The sequence below is a fragment of the Thermobia domestica genome, chromosome 3 (assembly GCF_964235325.1).
Source record: "Thermobia domestica chromosome 3, izTheDome1.hap1.1, whole genome shotgun sequence".
NCBI lineage: Eukaryota > Metazoa > Arthropoda > Insecta > Zygentoma > Lepismatidae > Thermobia > Thermobia domestica.
This window is the reverse complement of record NC_137456.1, coordinates 17,271,298-17,290,804: the sequence shown is the minus strand read 5'-3', so window position 1 is coordinate 17,290,804 and position 19,507 is coordinate 17,271,298. Positions and strand designations below refer to the sequence as shown.

General features: G+C 34.9%; 1 protein-coding gene across 30 annotated transcripts in view; it reads right to left on the bottom strand.

Moving 5' to 3' along the window:
* LOC145680198 (uncharacterized) overlaps window positions 1–19,507 on the bottom strand; it is a 490,330-nt gene that overhangs the window by 314,054 nt on the left and 156,769 nt on the right. The window contains exon 4 of one of the 30 annotated variants that reach the window (XM_081750501.1): window positions 2,349–2,907. The exons of 24 other annotated variants lie outside the window; for them this stretch is intronic. In XM_081750501.1, the coding sequence (XP_081606627.1) occupies window positions 2,661–2,907 (247 nt within the window). In that variant the 3' untranslated portion in view covers window positions 2,349–2,660. Of the gene's footprint in view, window positions 1–2,348; window positions 2,908–4,337; window positions 6,070–7,167; window positions 8,092–13,315; window positions 13,766–18,736; window positions 19,460–19,507 lie in introns of those variants that run through there. 5 more of the 30 variants (XM_081750500.1, XM_081750499.1, XM_081750484.1 and 2 more) reach the window with 5 other exon arrangements.

Genomic DNA, 19,507 nt, shown 5'->3' with positions numbered 1-19,507 from the left:
TATTATAGTGTTGCCAGGAAAATGTAACATAACCAGTAAACATAGTCCCATAACCTTGTTTCCTTCCTTGATCATTTGCCACAAACCGCATGAAAATCGAACTTCAGTTAGAAATTCTAGATCCAAATGAAATAAATGAGTTTTAAAGAAAATTGCCCTGTATATTCACTGTAAACTTTACTTGTATTATTATCGAAGTGCTACATATTCCTTGAATTCTTTTACTCGTTCCCAATCTTTATAGTAATGTTGGCTACATGTCGGTAGAACTGTTGTTCCACTAGAAAACTAACAGTACCTCATCCACAACAAATATAGACTTGAAATTCTCTTTCGCTAACTAATTTCACGTTCAAATTAGCTATAAGAAAGCGGAATTTCCACAATCCCGAGCGAGAATAATAAAGATATGTAAAATAGATCGTGGCATGGCAATATAAGTACTACAACGAGCAGAAAGATTATCAACACGGTAAATAAGAGATTTTATTCATAATTTAAAAGAAGTTTTAATTGGAAAGGTATTCAACTAGTGCTGAACACAAGTGGCTGGATATTGGTAACTTTGAATGGAAAATTGGTCACCATTGTAGCTAATAGCCAAACTACACTTATACTGGTTAAACACAGGAGTAAGATTGGATCTGAAAAGATAGGGGGATGTCATAGATATTTTTGGAAACGGTGTAACATCTCTCCGTGTTTCCCTTTTATTTTTAGCCCTTGTTAAACACCAAGTAAAAATGGTTAAATTTATAACACTAGAGGCAACCGTACAACTATTGTGTTAATACATGTCTACACTAATTTTAAAATCTACTTGGTAATGTTGGAGCCTTTTAAGATATCGTGCAAACTAGTATTTTAACCTTATCAAAGACCTTATGGAAATAAATGAAATAAAGCTACCGATACTTTCTTACCGATTTATTTTAAACTGAATCAATCAAGTGTACGAAAAAATAAGTAAAAATGTAAACAATAAGAATCTTTCCTAATTAATTCTTTAACGTAAAAATTCCAAAATAATGTACTAAGTGTATTATCTTTAACATTTACATACAACAAAGAAAAGGTAAAAATATTCACATGCTATACTATCCAATTAACAATCTTTATACAGGGTGTCTCAAAAGACCTCTGACATACGGTAACTCTGTTGTTATTAGAGTTACAATAAAATGTAAGAGGGAAAACCGTCTCCAAATATGATGTTTTGAATCTAAACTGAATGGTGAGTTTTTAAAATCGGACGAGTCGTTTGCACTGTACACTCTTTATGCGCCCAATGTTAAATGAAAATGCAACGTTCCCATTTACCTGGACCCACAACATAAATGAATTAAGTTACTGTCTTTTACGCTAACGTGTCGATGGCCATCGACCATTTTAAATAGTAATTTCATTTACTTATATCGTGGGTCCAGATAAATGGCAACGCTGCATTTTCATTTAACATTAGGCGCATAAAGAATGTACAGTGCAAACGGCTCGTCCGATTTAAAAAACTCATTCAGTTTAGATTCAGAACATCATATTTGGAGACGGTTTTCCCCTTAAATTCTGTTGTAACATTGATAACAGAGTTACCCTGTCAGGTGACTTTTGAGACACCCTGTATACTGACACGGTACAAGATACACTAGGAATGCAATGTATATACCCGATTGCAATGAAATGAGCTGAGCGAGCTTAAACTACGTAATCAGGAAGCGTTTTTCGGTGATTATTCCTCGATGGTACATCGGATTTTTGATTTCGACCTATGTTGTCACTCAGCACGACATACTCTTATCAGCGTGCTAAGTTTGGTTGAGATCGGCCAAACGGTCTAGGAGGAGTTCGCGGACAACCAAACGGCTAACCCGAGTATAAGAGCTTCGCTTCGCTCAGCTCAATTAAAACTTACTACAATGCAATATTTGCTTTGTAACAAAGATTAAACAAAAAGAAAAGTCCTTCAAAGTTTACAGAAGAGTAGTGCTTCCAACAGTCAGACTCGCGTTGCTTTACTGTTCCGCTACGAACTGCGCCTCTCTTTCAATTTTCCATATAACTTTATTTTGGTGGCAAGGGAATTTAAAACTTTGATGGAACATGGTGTGACAACTGCTACACATGCAATTATTCCTTGGTTATTTACAATGAACATTCACAAAGCACACGATTCACAAATATATTTTTATACTGTACAAACATATTTTTTAAAAATGCAACATACTTGTACAGTCCGCAGCAAAAAACCTGCAACATGAGCATGTAAGTTTATTGTGAAACAACGAAGTCTTTTGCTCCAATATAAGTATGCAGGGGAGGACACCGAGGTTTCTACTGGCGTGATTCGTGCCACTTAGACGTTATGTTGATTCTCTGCGCTGTTAGAAGTTTCTCAATAAACTTACATGGACATGTTGACGGTTTTTCGCTGCGGACTGTACCAAAAACATTAGACTCTGAACGCAAGTACACAGGACTTTCCTATACATTATGTATAGTCTGAACACATTCTATAAAATTATGCACCGTTTCCCAGCACATGGTTAATTTAGAAACACTTCTATGTTCATTGTATTTCTGATTTTAATTCAAGTCTGGCACTAATTTTCAATAAACACACAAATGCGATATCTACTACATGTTTCGAGCATGTAGTCACACACTTATTTCATGTGCAGTTTTAGAACGTGTAGTTTCAAGTGTTGCTTTCGAGTAAATGCATATGAGCATATCGTACATTGGAATGGACGTTCTCCTGTGTGTATCCGCGTATGACGCTTAAGCTCTGCTGGACGTCCGAAAGATCTTGAACAGATCTTACAAGTATGCTTCTTGTTGTAAAGTGTCTTCCTACTGGTACTGTCATCCAAATTAAGTTCTATTCTAGACGACTTTCTTGAAGTAGTATAGCTGAAAATAAAACGATAAATAGAAACTAAATACAGATTAATCTGTAATAATCATTATTAATTTCCAATTATGATTTTTCAGATATATTATGGTATCAAATTACGTATGAATTAACGTATTTAGATAAAGTAAGATAATCAAAAGCGTAACCAGAGATGGTTACAGGGGCACTCTTAGTAGGAACGCACATGATATATATATATATATTTTTTTTTTTAAGTTGTATATTCCGGAATATTATACTTGTATTATTAACTGGGAAAAGTAACAAAAAATATAAAAAATCAGTATACTATGAAACTTCAATCTACAACTGCTTTTTAGATGAGTTTTCATTTATCAGTAAAAGAAAGAAAATGTTTCGGGTTTGAGGAGGGAAGTCAGTGGAATATTGACTACTCTGGGAAATAATTCCTTTTATATACTGCATTCAACAAAGATAGCAATTCCCTGACATACGTTGTTCGAATTTCAGCATCTCTTCATTATATTATTATATATTATGTTACTTCCGTGATTGCTCTCGACTTGCCGCCATGAATGAATGTCTTGCATTAATGTCCACTCCGATTTCTTGCATTGACCATCTAAGCTAAAGTTTATATCAACAGCATATAAGAACAATTGGTTTAACAACATTTAGTGGTAATATCAGGTAGTGTCAATCGTAGTCAACACTGACGCACATGAAGGTTTGCTGTGCGTTTTGAGGGATTAGAAGCGATTGTGTATCACAAACTGCTGTCGTCGCTGTACGCAGTCTTTGTGGTATGTCTACATGTCAGTGAGACTGTTGTGCTCCAGTACAACACTAACAGTAAATCGTTCACGCCAAACACACGCTTCAAATTTTCAATAGCCATGTGAAGGCAGAATTTCTATAATCCCAAATTGCCATGAAACTATTCTAGTACGCGAGGAAGCAATATACCTACTACAACAAGCAGAAAGGTTATCAAAATAGCAAATAATAGATCTATTTTATTCTCTTTTATTCATAATGTAAAAGAAGTTTTGATTGGAAAGGTATGCAACTAGTGCTGACACAAGTGGCTAGATATTGATAACTTTGAATGGAAAATTGGTCAGCATTGTAGCTAATAGCCAAACTACACTTATACTGGTTAAACCCAGGAGTAAGATTGGATCTGAAAAGATAGGGGGATGCCATAGATATTTTTGAAAACGGTGTAACATCTCTCCGTGTTTCCCCTCAATTTTAACCCTGGTTAAACACCAAGTAAAAATGGTTAAATTTATAACACTAGTGGCAACCGTACAGCTATTGTTTTAATACGACATGTCTACACTAATTTTAAAATCTACTTTGTAATGTTGGAGCCTTTCAAGGTATCGTACAAACTAGTATTTTAACCATTTCAAAGACCTTATGGAAATCCATGAAATAAAGCTACCGATAATTTCTTACCCATTTATTTTAAACTGAATCAATCAAGTGTACGAAAAAATAAGTAAAAATGTACACAATAAGAACCTTTCCTAATTAATTCCTTAACGCAAAAAATCCAAAATAATGTACTAAGTGTATTATCTTTAACATTTACATACAACAAAGAAAAGGTAAAAATATTCACATGCTATACTATCCAATTAACAATCTTTATACAGGGTGTCTTAAAAGTCCTCTGACATAGCGTAACTCTGTTGTTATTAGAGTTACAATAAAATGTAAGAGGGAAAACCGTCTCCAAATATGATGTTTTGAACCTAACTGAATGGTGAGTTTTTTAAATCGGACGAGTAGTTTGCACTGTACACTCTTTATGCACCCGATGTTAAATGAAAATGCAACGTTGTCATTTACCTGGACCCACAACATAAGTGAATTAAGTTACTGTCTTTTATGCTAACGTGTCGATAGCCATCACCCATTTCAAATAGTAATTTCATTTACTTATATCATGGGTTCAGATAAATGGCAACGTTGCATTTTCATTTAACATTAGGCGCATAAAAATGTACAGTGCAAACGGCTCGTCCGATTTAAAAAACTCATTCAGTTTAGATTCAGAACATCATATTTGGAGACGGTTTTCCCCCTCTTACATTTTGTTGTAACATTGGTAACAGAGTTACCCTGTCAGGTGACTTTTGAGACACCCTGTATACTGACACGGTACAAGATACATTAAAACTTACTACAATGCAATATTTGCTTTGTAACAAAGATTAAACAAAAAGAAAAGTCCTTTAAAGTTTACAGAAGAGTAATGCTTCCAACAGTCAGCCTGGCGTTGCTTTACTGTTCCGCTACGAACTGCGCTTCTCTTTCAATTTTCCCTATAACTTTCTTTTGGTAGGGAGAGTGAATTTAAAACTCTGATGGAACATGGTGTCACAACTGTTACACATGCAATTATTCCTTGGTTATTTACAATGAATATTCACAGAGCACACAATTCACAAATATATTTTTTATACTGTACAAACCTTTTTAAAATATGCAACATACTTGTACAGTCCGCAGCAAAAAACCTGCAACATGAGCATGTAAGTTTATTGTGAAACGACGAAGTCTTTTCCTCCAAAATAAGTGTGCAGGGGAGGACGCCGAGGTTTCTACTGGCGTGATTCGTGCCACTTAGACGTTATGTTGATTCCCTGCGCTGTTAGGCGAAGTTTCTCAATAAACTTACATGGACATGTTGAAGGTTTTTTGCTGCGGACTGTACCAAAAACATTAGACTCCGATCGCAAGTACACAGGACTTTCCTATACATTATGTATAGTCTGAACACATTCCATAAAATTATGCACTGTTTCCCAGCACACGATTAATTTAGAAACACTTCTATGTTCTTTGTATTTCTGATTTTAATTCAAGTCTGGCACTAATTTTCAATAAACACACAAATGCGATATCTACTTCATGTTTCGAGTATTTAGTCACACATCTACTTCATGTGCAGTGTTAGAAAGTGTTGTTTCAAGTGTGCCTTTTGAGTAAATGCACGTGAGCATATCGTACATTGGAATGGACGTTCTCCTGTGTGTGTCCGCGTATGACGCTTAAGCTCTGCTGGACGTTCGAAAGATCTTGAACAGATCTTACAAGTATGCTTCTTGTTGTAACGTGTCTTCCTATTCATACTGCCATCCAAATTAAGTTCTATTCTAGACGACTTTCTTGAAGTAGTATAGCTGAAAATAAAACGATAAATGGAAACTAAATATAGATTACTCTGTAATGACCATTATTAATTTCCAATTATGATTTTTCAGAGATATATTATGGTATCAAATTACGTATTAAATAACGTATTTAGATAGAGTAAGATAATCAAAAGCATAACCAGAAATGGCTACACAGGCACTCTTGGTAGGAACGCACATGATGCTTTTTTTTTTTTTTAAGTTGTATATTCCGAAATATTATACTTGTATTATTAACTGGGAAAAGTAACAAAAAAATCAAGAAAAAAATAAGTCCACTATGAAACTTCAATCTAGAACTGTTTTTAGATAAGTTGTCATTCATCAATGAAAGAAAGAAAACGTTTCGGGTTTGAGGAGGGAAGTCAGTGGAATATTGACTACTCTGGGGGAAATAATTCCTTGTATATACTGCATTCAATAAAGATAGCAATTCCCTTCGCATAGGTTATTCGAATTTCAGCATCTCTCCAATATATTATCTATTATGTTACTTCCGTGATTGCTCTCGACTTGCCGCCATGAATGAACGTCCTGCATTAATATCCACTCCGATTTCTTGCATTGACCATCTAAGCTAAAGTTTATATCAACAACACATAAGAAAAATTGGTTTAACAACATTTAGTGGTAATATCAGGTAGTGTGAATCGCAGCCAACACTGACGCCCATGAAGGTTTGCTGTGCGTTTGTGGGATTAGAAGCGATTCCATATTACGAGCTGCTGCCATCGCTGTACGCAGTCTTTGTGGAATGTCTACATGTCAGTGAGACTGTTGTGTTCCAGTACAACACTAACAGTAAATCGTCCACTCCAAACATACACTTCAAATTCTCATCCACTAATTAATTTCATGTTGAAATTAGCTGTTGGAAGGCAGAATTTAAATGATCGCGAATTGTCGTAAGACCATCCTAGTAAGTGAGGACGATAAAGAAGATAAGTAAAATAGATCACGGTATGGCAATGTAAGCACTGCAACGAGCAGAAAGATAATTCAAAAAAGTAAAAACAACAGATTTGTTTTATTATGTTTTATTCACAACTTAAAAGAAGTTTTCATTAACAAAGGTATTCAACTACCACTGAACACAGGTGGCTAGAAGCTGACAACTTTCAATGCAATATTGGGCAAAATTAAAGTTAATACCTAAACTACACCATTACTGGCTAAACAACATGTCAAAAGAGCTAAATTTAGAACTTACTACAACATAACATCTACTTTGTACCCAAGATTTTTTTATCTCTCTTTCAAAATTTAGAGAAGAGTACCGATTTGAACAGTCAGCCTCATTTCCATTGATGCATTAGTGCGCTGAATTACTGTTCTGCTCTCTATTTTCGCTACAACTTTCTCTTGGTGGTGCATGAATTGTAAATTCTCATTACGCATGTCACAATTATTTATGCAAATATTCCTTGGTTATTTACAATGAATGTTCACTGAGCATACGATTAACAAACGTATTTTTTAAAAAAAACGTACAACTTTCTCTTTTTTTTAAAAAAAAAATATATAACATACTTGTGCCGAAAAACATTACACTGAGATCGCGAGTACACAGGATTTTCCTATACATTATGTATAGTTTGAAGCGTAAGCATTCCACAAAATTATGCACCATTTCCAAGCATATGATTAATTTAGAAACACTTATGTTCGTTGTGTTTCTTTCTGGTCTTAGTCAAGTCTGGCACTAACTTTTAACAAACACACAAATGCGGTATCTACTTTCTTCTGAGTATTTAGTCACACATTTATTTCATGTGCAGTGTTATAACGTGTTGTTTCAAGTGTACCTTTTGAGTAAATGCACGTGAGCATATCGTACATTGGAATGGACGTCCTCCTGTGTGTGTCCGCGCATGACGCTTAAGCTCTGCTGGAGATCCGAAAGGTTTTGAACAGATCTTACAAACATGCTTCTTGTTGTAACGTGTCTTCCTATTCATGCTGCCACCCAAATTAACTTCCATTCTAGTTGACATTCTTGAAGTAGTGTAGCTGAAAGTAAAACGATAAATGGAAACTAAATATAGATTACTCTGTAATGACCATTATTAATTTCCAATTATGATTTCCAAAGAGAGATATTATGGAATCAAACTACATATGAAGTATCATATTTCAGATAAATGGACATTTCCACTGATTTTTCTATTGCTTAAAAAACAGATCTGATTATGGAGAACACTTCCTAGCTGATTACGGAGAATACTTCCTTTCGCTCATGCGATTATTCTAACTAGTAGAAATTTGTGATTGAATTTCGGTCTGCTACTCGTGTGCTTAAAACAATAACCACCATGTCTGTACGTCATGCGTCGGTATAGGGGTAAATGTCTGCACCGCTCACTAGGGAAATGGCTTAGCGAAAGATATAATGCATGTTTTTTGAAGTGTGTACGACGTTGCTAATAACACAAAGAATATGAGAAGTAACAGAATTTAAGTCTCCCTTATAAAGGAAGCTATTTGTCTATTTATTTATTACAATTATTTGAATACACTTGAATATCTTACGATGTTTATTCAAACAAGAGATATTCATGCATACAACACGCGGCAATTAAACATTTACGTAGTACAACAAAATTACTCCAAGTAAAAAAAAATGTTTATTCAAATTGTACGAGACTTTATAATATGTTACCATCACATTATAAAGAGGTAAAATTTAATACTCAAAACAAAATTCGTACTCTGTTACTTTCTAAAGCATATTATTCAGTTCAGGAATTTGCAAATGATAACGATGTATGAATATGATGTAATGATGTAACAAATTTAACATGTGATGTTTGTTTATAATTTTGTACTTCAAATGGTGTAATATGCTGTAATTACAATTTGCATTTATATACATATGACAACTGTAGAACTTATAGGGGATACTCTCCATATTGTAAGTCAAAACAGGCAAAATAAATAAATAAATAAACTAATTAATGTTCTCATGTTTGGGTCACCGATCGATCTTACGAAGCGAATTTTATTCATTGTTAAGGAAAAATCAACAATATAAAAGCACAGAGATTTGATAGTAGAGTGTTAATTTCTTGTATGCAAGTTCGTCGTGAATTCGATAGTTATGCGTTCAAAGGGAAACCCAAGAAAGTTAACACATGAAAAAAACAATTGTCCCAAGTAAAAATAACCTAAGTTCTTTACTGAGTTCAACGCAAGGACACACGAACTTATGTCCATGAGCATTCTGAGAATTCACCAGTGCTATTACTAAACTACTTTAACAATATTATTTCACCATATCTTCGTGCTTATTGCCGTTTTCTTTAGTCCATGGAACATACTCGTAAATTACATATATTAGTTTATGTGAACATTTGCAGATCGACTGAAGTGTTTTGAACACATGAGTTAACATTTAAACCAACAAATAGATACGGTAACACAATAATGATTAAAAACTGGTTACAATTGGCTAATCACTGAATAAAATCAAATGAAATTTCTACTTTTATGTTTCACGAATATGCCCTGTAGGCAAAGGGAGAGGGATGATTAATGAGAGTGAATGATTATAAACGAATCGGTGGAATGGTCATGGGGGAGGAAAAAGTAAGAATCACGAGAAAATCCACGGATACGATGTTATTCACCATACACTCATATGGCCTTGGTTCGAACCAGCGACCTCTCATACTAGAGGTAAGCGCTGCACTATGGACCTCGGAAAATACAAAACGCAATACTTTCACGATATAGTTTTTTGCAACTAACTGTATTGTATTACCATATACCAAACATTAATCAACTCAGAGCTGACGAAAAAGAAAAAAATCTTTCAGTTTTACGTCCTACAATTATGTCGGTTAGGCTAAAGGAGACGGCTTTCTTCAGCTTAAAGCCACCGAGGTGACCATGAAATCATTTCCCTTATAGAAATATAGTAAAACAGTAAAACGCTATATAATACGATTCTTGTAATATTAAGATAAGAATAGTTGTAGCAATGGTTTGGAATGACCAATTGCTATTATGTACGGTAAGTAGTAGGAAAATGTAAGCATATAATAGGATACGGATTTTCTTAAGGGATTAAGAGCTTTTAGGTGCAGAAAGTGCTTATTTGTAGCTGTAGTATAATATCATAGAGATTCACGACAAATCTTCAAAATAAAGAAAAGCTACAATATGGTGGCCTACATATTCTCAATATGCGCGTGACTTAATTTGGACTGATGCAGTACTTAGACTCTTAGGTCCTTATGCAAAGTCGTTCTGACGCATGATTAGTGCCATACTAAAGAGTTTGATTAGCTCATGTTTCCTGCAGTAGTAAGGCCTTTAATATAATCATACGTCAAACTACACTTATCATACGTCAAAACGACTCTGCATAAGGCCCTTAATGTTTTTGATGTAATACAGTAATAAAATAATCCTGCATAAATGTACAAGTATCTAAAATATCTGTAATGATACATTACAAATAACCTTTAATGTACGGTATTATAAAGTAGGAAAATAGGACTTATTAATAAGTTACGTTTATATACAGTAAGTGTTTTACTTATTGCCACTTTTCCTTTCACTATTCCATTAAATTTGTTTGTAATTTAAGGTAAGAAACTGCAATATGAAAAGATTCACTGTTGCTGTAAGAAATTGACATACGGCTCAGATAAAGTGTGACGCCACGCCAAAAGTGTCTGTTTTTGTTGTCCGTGACGTAAGCAGCACATTTTTGAACGTTTGAAGCGATGTATCTCTGTAACTAGGGATGCGCACGAGACAAGATTTGTGGCTGTCACGTCTCATAAACGTGCTCTAAAAGTGATGTCTCGACTCGTAAAATGTATATTTCTCTATTGGAAGAGCCGTGTCTCGATTCGAATTTTGTCAGGAAAATCCTGTCTCGACTCGTCTCGTGCACATCCCTATCCGTAACAAGAAATACTTTTCTGAGTCCTTTGGTATAGTATATTGAAGACTAGTTCTAGACGATAATGTCTTTAATCATTATCTTTGGTCAAAAAGGAAATGTCCATTAAGATAACTAAGAGCATAACCAGAACTTGCTACATAGTTGAGGTCTTCACGGGCTCGGGCCAAGCTTGCGGGCCGGACGCGGGCCTATAAAGCATATACCACTTCGGGCCCGGGCCGTAAATTTTTAAATATACAACTATACTTCTCGGGCCTAACTTTTTAAATATACTGTACAACGATGTTTATTGGACCGTTCTTTCTGGAAAGCACAACTGCAAAATTAAATCTCTACTTGTTGTAAATAAAAGTATAATTTCGCGTTAATTAATAAGTTTCTGTAATTCGGGCTCATTTGCAGCTCGGGCCTAAATATTAAAACATATTTCAGACTCGGGTCGGGCCTCAAATTATAAATTCACGGGCTGGATCGGGTCCGGACTAAAGATTCCGGACGGTGCAGGCCTCTATTACATGGACACTTTTGACAGGAACCCGCATGAGATTTCTGTTTATAGTTTGTTTTTTTTAAGTTCTATATTCCGGAGTATTGTACTAATAACTGGAAAACGTAATAAATAAAAACATTCAGTACCTTTTGATACCTCACTCAATCTACGACTGTTTTTAGATGAGCTGTCATTCTCTCAGTATAAAAGAAAGTGTTTAGGGTTTGCGGAGAGAAATCAGCGAAATAGTGACTACTCTGGGAGAAATAACGGGACCCTGTACGAACTGTATTCAACAAAGAAATCACATTCCCTGACGCAAGTTATTCGAATTTCAACATTTCTTCAATATATTATTACCTATTATTGTACTTTCGTCATTACTCACGACTTGCCGCCCCACGAATGAATATTGCCTGCATTAACGTTCACTCTGAATTCTTGCATTGACAATCTAGCTAAAGTTTATATCATCAGCGCTTAAGAAAAATTGGTTTAAGAACATTTAATGGTAATATCAGGTAGTTTAAATCGGAGCCAACACTGATGCCCATGAAACTGTGCGTTTTGTGAGATACAAAGCGCATTACGAGCTGTTGCCGTCGCCGCTACCAAGTCTTTGTTGTATGTCTACATGCCAGTGAGACTGTTGTTTTCCAAAATAACACTAAGAGTAAAACGTCCACGCCAAATATACACTTCAAATTTTCAATCAATAATTAATTTCACGTTGAAATTAGCCATATGAAGGTAGAATTTCTATACTCCCAAGTTGCCGTGAAACCATTCTAGTACACGAGGAAGCAATGTAAGTACTAGAACAAGCAGAAAGGTTATCAAAAAAGCAAATAATAGATCTATTTTATTCTGTTTTATTCATAATTTAAAAGAAGTTTTGATTGGCAAAGTTATTCAACTATTGCTGAAGAAAAGTGGTTAGAAACTGGCAACTTAGAATGCAAAATAGGGCAAAATTAAAGTTAATACCTAAACCACCTTTACTGGTTAAACAACATGTCGAGAGAGCTAAATTTAGAACATTTGGTGGCAACTGTACAACTATTGTGTTAATAAGTCATGCCTCGCTAATTTTACAATCTACTTTGTAATTCAGGAGCCTTTCAATGTATCGTACGAACTAATATCTTAACCGTACGATATACCTTGTGGAAATCCATGAAATAAAGCTACCGATACTTTGTTACGCACTTATTTTAAATTGAATCACGTATGTATACGAAAAAAATGAGAAGTAAAAATGTAAATAACAATAATTTGTCCTTATTAATTCCTTAACGTAAATGTTGGAAAACAATGTACTACATGAATTTGTACATCTTTGTTCGAAAACAATGTACTTTTTGACATTTACATACAGCGAAAAGGTAAAAAGACTCAGATGCTGTAGTATTCTACTAAAAAACTTTAAATGTTGTTACTGTACAAAATACATTAGAACTTTCTAAAACACAATATCTGCTTTTTAACAAAGATTTTTCTTTTTCTTTTTTTTTTTTAAAAAAAAAGCTCTTCACAGTTCACAGAAGAGTACCGGTTTGAACAGTCAGCCTAATTTCTATTGATGTATTGGTGCGTTGGTTCACTGTTCCGCTACAAACTGTGCCTCTTTCTATTTCCGCTACAACTTCCTCTTGGTGGTGAAGAAATTTTAAACTATGATGAAGCATGCCATCACAATTATTCCTTAATTTACAATGAATGATCATTGAGCACACGACTAACAAAATGTATTTTTTAAAAAAAATTGTAAAACTTTTTTTAATACTCAACATTCTTGTACAAAAAAAAAAAAAAAAAAAAAAAACTGATCGTAAATACCCAGAATTTTCCTATACATTATATAGTTTGAAGTGTAAGCATTTCATAAAATTATGTATCGCTTTCCAGCATATGATTAATTTAGAAACACTTATGCTCATTATGTTCCTGCTCTTAATTCAAGTCTGGCACTAATTTGACAAACACTCAAATGTTCTATTTATTTCATGTTCTGAGTATTTAAGTCACTCATTTCCCTCCTGTGACGCAATATTATATGACGATTCAAGTTTCCTTTTAGAGCAAATGCAACTGAGCATATCGTACATTGGAATGGACGTTCTCCTGTGTGTGTCCGCGCATGACGCTTAAGTTCTGCTGGACGTCCAAAAGTTCTTGAACAGATCTTACAACAATGCCTCTTGTTATTACATATCTTTTTACTCATACTGCCACCCAAATTAAGTTCTATTCTTGACGACGCTCTTGAAGTGGGACAACTGAAAGGAAAACGATAAATGGAAACTAAGTATGGGTTACTATGTTAATCATCACTACTAATTTTCAATCGCCAGTTTTTGAACAAAATATTGTTGTTATCGAACTACACACATGAAATAACATATTTTGGAATAATTAAGAAAAATCTAATTACAATCACGGTTGGTGAAAATACATTATTGCTAAGAACTCAGATAAAACTTCTGGAAGCTACAAGGAGTAAGTTCAGTGTTTCAGTATTTAGTACTTGCACTATTAATATTTGCTACAATTTTACATAATATACTACGTCTCTAGGTTTCCTATATATTTAAAATCTTCGAAGAAGAGCTAAGAAATATATATAAACAAAAATGTAAAAATGTAAAATTGACAAGTATACCTAATTTATAAGTGTAATTACGCGCTAATGATGTTTTGTACATAACCACACTATAATGAAACACTTTCAAGAGGAAATGTACAAGGCACATATTTAAAAAAAAAAACGATAATTTTTACGCAGTTGGCAACACTAATTTTTTGAAGTTGAGCATGGGATAGAACATGCCCTAATATTCTGTGCTTATAACAGAGATAGAATCGTCCGAATGGAATTGGGCACGTGCGAGCAGCAGTAAGCTAAAATGGCTGCCGTAATATAAAATCCCGCCAAATGTGAAAATCTGTCATATAATTTTTGAATGCCAAAGGACAGAATGCAGCTCACGTCTATCGGGAATTGTGTGCCATGTACAGATCGGCAGTAATAAGTGGAGAGTTCAGACAACGGTGTAAAGCAGCGTTTCCCAACCTTTTTCAACTTGCGGCACACTTCAGGGTAACTTGAATTCTCGCGGCACACATATTATTATTATTATTATTATTATTATTATTATTATTATTATTATTATTATTTGAAAATATAAAATACTGTAGTATTTTTTTTTCTAATTACTGACATCCTTCACACAGAGAAGAAAGCTACACCACTGTTTTTTCCCAGTGGTAAATCATTATGCTTATTTTTCATTTTAATTTAAAAATAGAAAAGAATTACAATCAGATATAGGGCTCAAGTTGTTAAAAATACATTTTTTTTTTTTTTCGAAAACTGTATCCAACCTTTCATTAAGAAGGAGGATCACTAAATAACGAACGAACAAACGAATCTCTTTTACTTTTAAAACACCAATATAGGTAATTCGTATGCATGTTTACTTTGCCGGAAGGATTGAATAATATTTTAAAATTTCAAGTTACGGAATAGTCTGCAACAATAAAGAAGCAATAATGGTCATAACAATGATAAATACTTTTTTTTTTTTCAAAATTAGAAATGTACAGAAAAATGTTCTACAGAAAAGTAACACAGTATGAAACTTTAAATTTTAGATTCATAGTAGTAATTTGAAATACAAATATACCTTTTTCTGTATGTCTTGCAATTTGATTGCTATAGAATTAATAATTTTGTTCCGATTTCCTCGCGGCACACCAGCGACCTATTCGCGGCACACCACTGTGCCGCGGCACACCGGTTGGGAAACGCTGGTGTAAAGTGTTTTGGGAAAGGCTTCAAGTGCTCATGACGATGAACGTAATGGAAGGCCTTGCGCTCAGACGGACGATTTGGTGAGACGCGTTAACGGGAAAGTGCTATCTAATCGCCGGTTCACAATAACTGAACTGGTCAAAGAGTTTAAAACGAAAGCAGTGCATCGAATTGTAACTGACAAGCTGGGTTACCACGAATTGTGTGCGAGGTGGAAGCAAAAAGTGCTGACAGACGTTCACAAAGAGCAAAAAATGACAGCTGAACGTGATTTTTTGGCCTCTGTGATGGGATGAGGATGACACTTTCTCACAAAGTAACAGGAGATGGAACTTGTATACCGTACGCCTCTGTAGAGTTAAGGTAGCAATCAATAGAATAGCAGCACTCTCGTTCGACCTAAAGCGAACAAATTCAACTAAACACCATCCGTTCACAAAATTATGGCAACCGTGTCTTGGGACCAAAAAAAAAAAAAAAGTGTGATTCTTGTGGAATTCTTGGAACCAAGGCAAACAATACAGTGTTGATGAACGCTGAATAATCTGCAACATGTCATCCAAAATCAACGGAAGTAATGATACGCTCTGGAATTCTTCTAATCCACAGACAATTCAAATATTTTGATGGGAAGAATTCAATTGTTCCCCTTACAACCCCCAGCGATATCTTTCGTTTTCCTCACCTTAAAAAAAAAAAAAAAAAAAAAAATGCGTGCTTCGAAGAGTTCCAACGACAGTGAAGTGCTAAAGACATCAGTTCTGGGTTGGCTGGACTCTCAGGCGGAAGATTTTTACTGAGTTTGTGCGGATAGTATACGCAAGCTTGTATCACGCTACCCGAAATATCTGGATGTTCATGGTGACTACGTCAACAAAATAGCCAAGCTATGTATTAGTATATCAATCACAATAAATTTCTTCTTCTATCATTTTCTTGTTTCGTAATAGTTATCCGAAACCTTTGATACTTTAATATCTTCCAGTGGTTCCCACCAACACTTAAAATAATTCGGTGTTCTCAAATGAGGACAGTGGGTTCCTGTATAACATGTTCACCCAGTGGCGTAACTAAAGGCTTGGAGGCCTCCCCTCAGACAGCGTGGAGTGAGGCTCCTTCTCTACGTCTTATTTACGCCCCTGTGTACACCCTAAATTTTAAATTACGTTCTTTAAGACTAAAACCACTGCTCCTCACTTCCGTTCTACATTGGGAACAATAGATGGCTGTGCTTCTATTTAGTTGATTATTACTATGCTCTTATGTATTGTCATCAACATAGGTATTGTGGCATCATTTGGCAGGTCGCTTTCCGGAAACAATGTTCCATGCACCGCGGACTTCAATTAATCTCTTCCTCTTCATGTAGAAATTTTGTTTTTAACACCGTCCACCAACCTGTAACCTCTTTCGTCAGTTTCCTTTTTTTCCTAAATTCTTTCTTATATAGAAGCTCTTTTATTTGATATTATTTATCAGGCAACGGAAGAAGTTACAATACCGGTGGATCTGACCAACACCACCTAGATAACACCACTGCAATCTAGGTAGTGTTGATCTGACTTTTACCATATAAAATAGTCAAGTGTTTATCATAATCAATATTACGATGAATTTCAATTTAATTATCATATATAATTATTTCTTTCTTGAATTACAAATACTTTTCAGTGGAGAATAGGATGAAATTTGAAAGTCTTAAATCAAGGTAAAGTATAGGCGAACGTAAAGGAAGAAAGAAAAATACATAAAATTCGACTGTCTTTCGACAGCCAAGTAGTTAAGTCCAATTGCTATTTACAAATATCAATATCCAAAAAGTGCCTTTAGTTTTTTTCACTTCGATGTACTCATCTCCGTTAAGTATGAAGATAACCAAGAAAGTTCTGTCGTTTTAGTAGAGGTCTGTGTTCAACTGGTCCTCACACCGTGAGTTGAATGCGAATGGAGATAAGGCGAAGGTCAGGTGTTGGTGTGGGTATATCCAACATACTACCAGGTTGTGGCAGTTCAATTACAAGTTAGCGGACGCCAGTTCAAATTGTTAGTAGAGGTGCAAAATGCACTTGATACCTTCTTCGCTTCACGGCCCACCAAGTTCAACCGCGATGGAATCAATGACCTTCCAGAACGTTGGCAGAAGGTCGTCGATGCTGATGGGGACTATTTTTGATCTTCCAGGTACGTCTTAGGTGATATATCGATGTTCAAAGGTGGTGGGTGAAAAAGCGACAGAACTTTCTTGGTTACCTTTATAAAAAGAAACAAATGAAAAAGGAAGAGAAATGGAGACGTTGAAAGTAAAACGTAGACAAATTCAGCAGCCTCCAGATCGTTTCTACAATGCACTGAGTAGAGTGGGTTGACCCACGACCCACTCACAAATCTTTACCCACTCCATTTCTAAGCATATTAAGAGAGTTATGGAGGGTCAAAATTTATATGAAATTTAGAGAATTTGACGCGTCGCAGTGCTTTTGAAATTGCCCGTTTTAAGTAGGGGAAGGTAAGCATTTTTTTTATATTTTTGACACATTGAAGTTGACATAATCTGATGTCTGTGATTACATCACGAGAAAACGCCTGACCCGTTTGAAATGATTTTTGAAACACAGTTAGTACCTACCTTAAGTTGGATTATCATCTTGTTGTTACTAAAAGACATATCCTAACTGGGTAGCAGGGTTCAAAATTTATGCCAAAAATATCTTACGGGATTTTATCATTACACTTCTAGAAATTCGTATCCTAAGAGGGAAGAGGTTTGATTCTTTTCACAAACTTCCCGTGCGAAGAACGGAAGTTTCAGCGACTAAACACTATAAAGATACAGGAAGAGCGATCTTCACGTGTGGTATATAAACATAACATTTGGACGAAGAGAATAGGTATGGTTTATAAGACTCATTTTTGAGTTTTAATTAACAAATAAGGCATTCAATACTAATCATAGCTTTGAATGGCGTTTTTAAAATGTCCAATGCCACGCCCCACTTTAAGATTAAACTTTTACAATCACATATTCTAAAGCAAAGATGAAAATAAGCGGAGCTGTAATGCTCCTTTTGTTTTTGATGCCATTATCAATTTCCGTAGAACCGACATCTTTCTTCCTATGCGCATCTTAATAATAAGTTCCTTAGCACAAAGTCACAAGGGCCTTAAGTCAACCATTGCTTTAACAACTCATCTTCACTAACCTTACAAGCTTCTTAATTCTGGAGCATTTCAGGTTATACAACCTACGCATTTTTTTTTTTTTTTTTTTTTTTTAGCGAAACATAAGTTTCACTAAAATCTATGAAAAATGGAGCTACCGGTACTTTCTCATTTATTTACTTTTTAATTCGAACAATTTAGGTCAATTCAAAATGAACACGATAATTTTCCTTAATGAACTTCCAAAGTAATATAACTGCATTATTTTTTTTTTACATTTACACACAAGGAAGAAAAGGTAACACTATATAATAGGCCTATTCTATATTTTACTCTCTGTATCTTTAAACACTGTTACAGTAAAGTTCATGACAAGATATACGACATTACCAACTGCTACAACATAACTTTTACTTCATAAGAATTCCTGGTTTTTAGAATATCCTTCAAAATACAGATAACAGTATCGGTTTGAACAGTTAGTTTGATTTTCATTGCTGGATCACTGCGTTAAGTGCGTGTCTGGCTACATACTGCGCCACTCTCTTTATTTGGCTATTTCCTGGCGATGAAAGAAGTTTAGACTCGGATGTGGTCTGCAGCCGTAACCGCTACATCTAATTATTCCATCGGTTACTTACAATTAATGAGAATGCACGCGACTGACATTCATATACTTTTTAAAAATAAATTTCAATACTCAACACACAAGTATCGTAAAACACACTGTTCTGAGTAGTCTAGTCAGACTTTTTTGTTTATGTGATGCCTTACGACGTGCCGCTTCAAGGTTCCCTTAAGAGCAAATGCATCTGAGCACACTTTACATTGGAATGGACGTTCTCCTGTGTGTGTCCGCATATGTCGCTGAAGTTCTGATGGACGTCCGAAAGATTTCGAACACATCTTACAAGAATGCTTCTTGTTATGAAGTACCTTCCTACCCGTATTAGCAATCAAATTAAGTTCTATTCTTGATGATACTCTTGAAGTGGTAGAGCTGAAAGTAAAACAGTAAACGCCAACTAAATATTGATCATTTTTAATT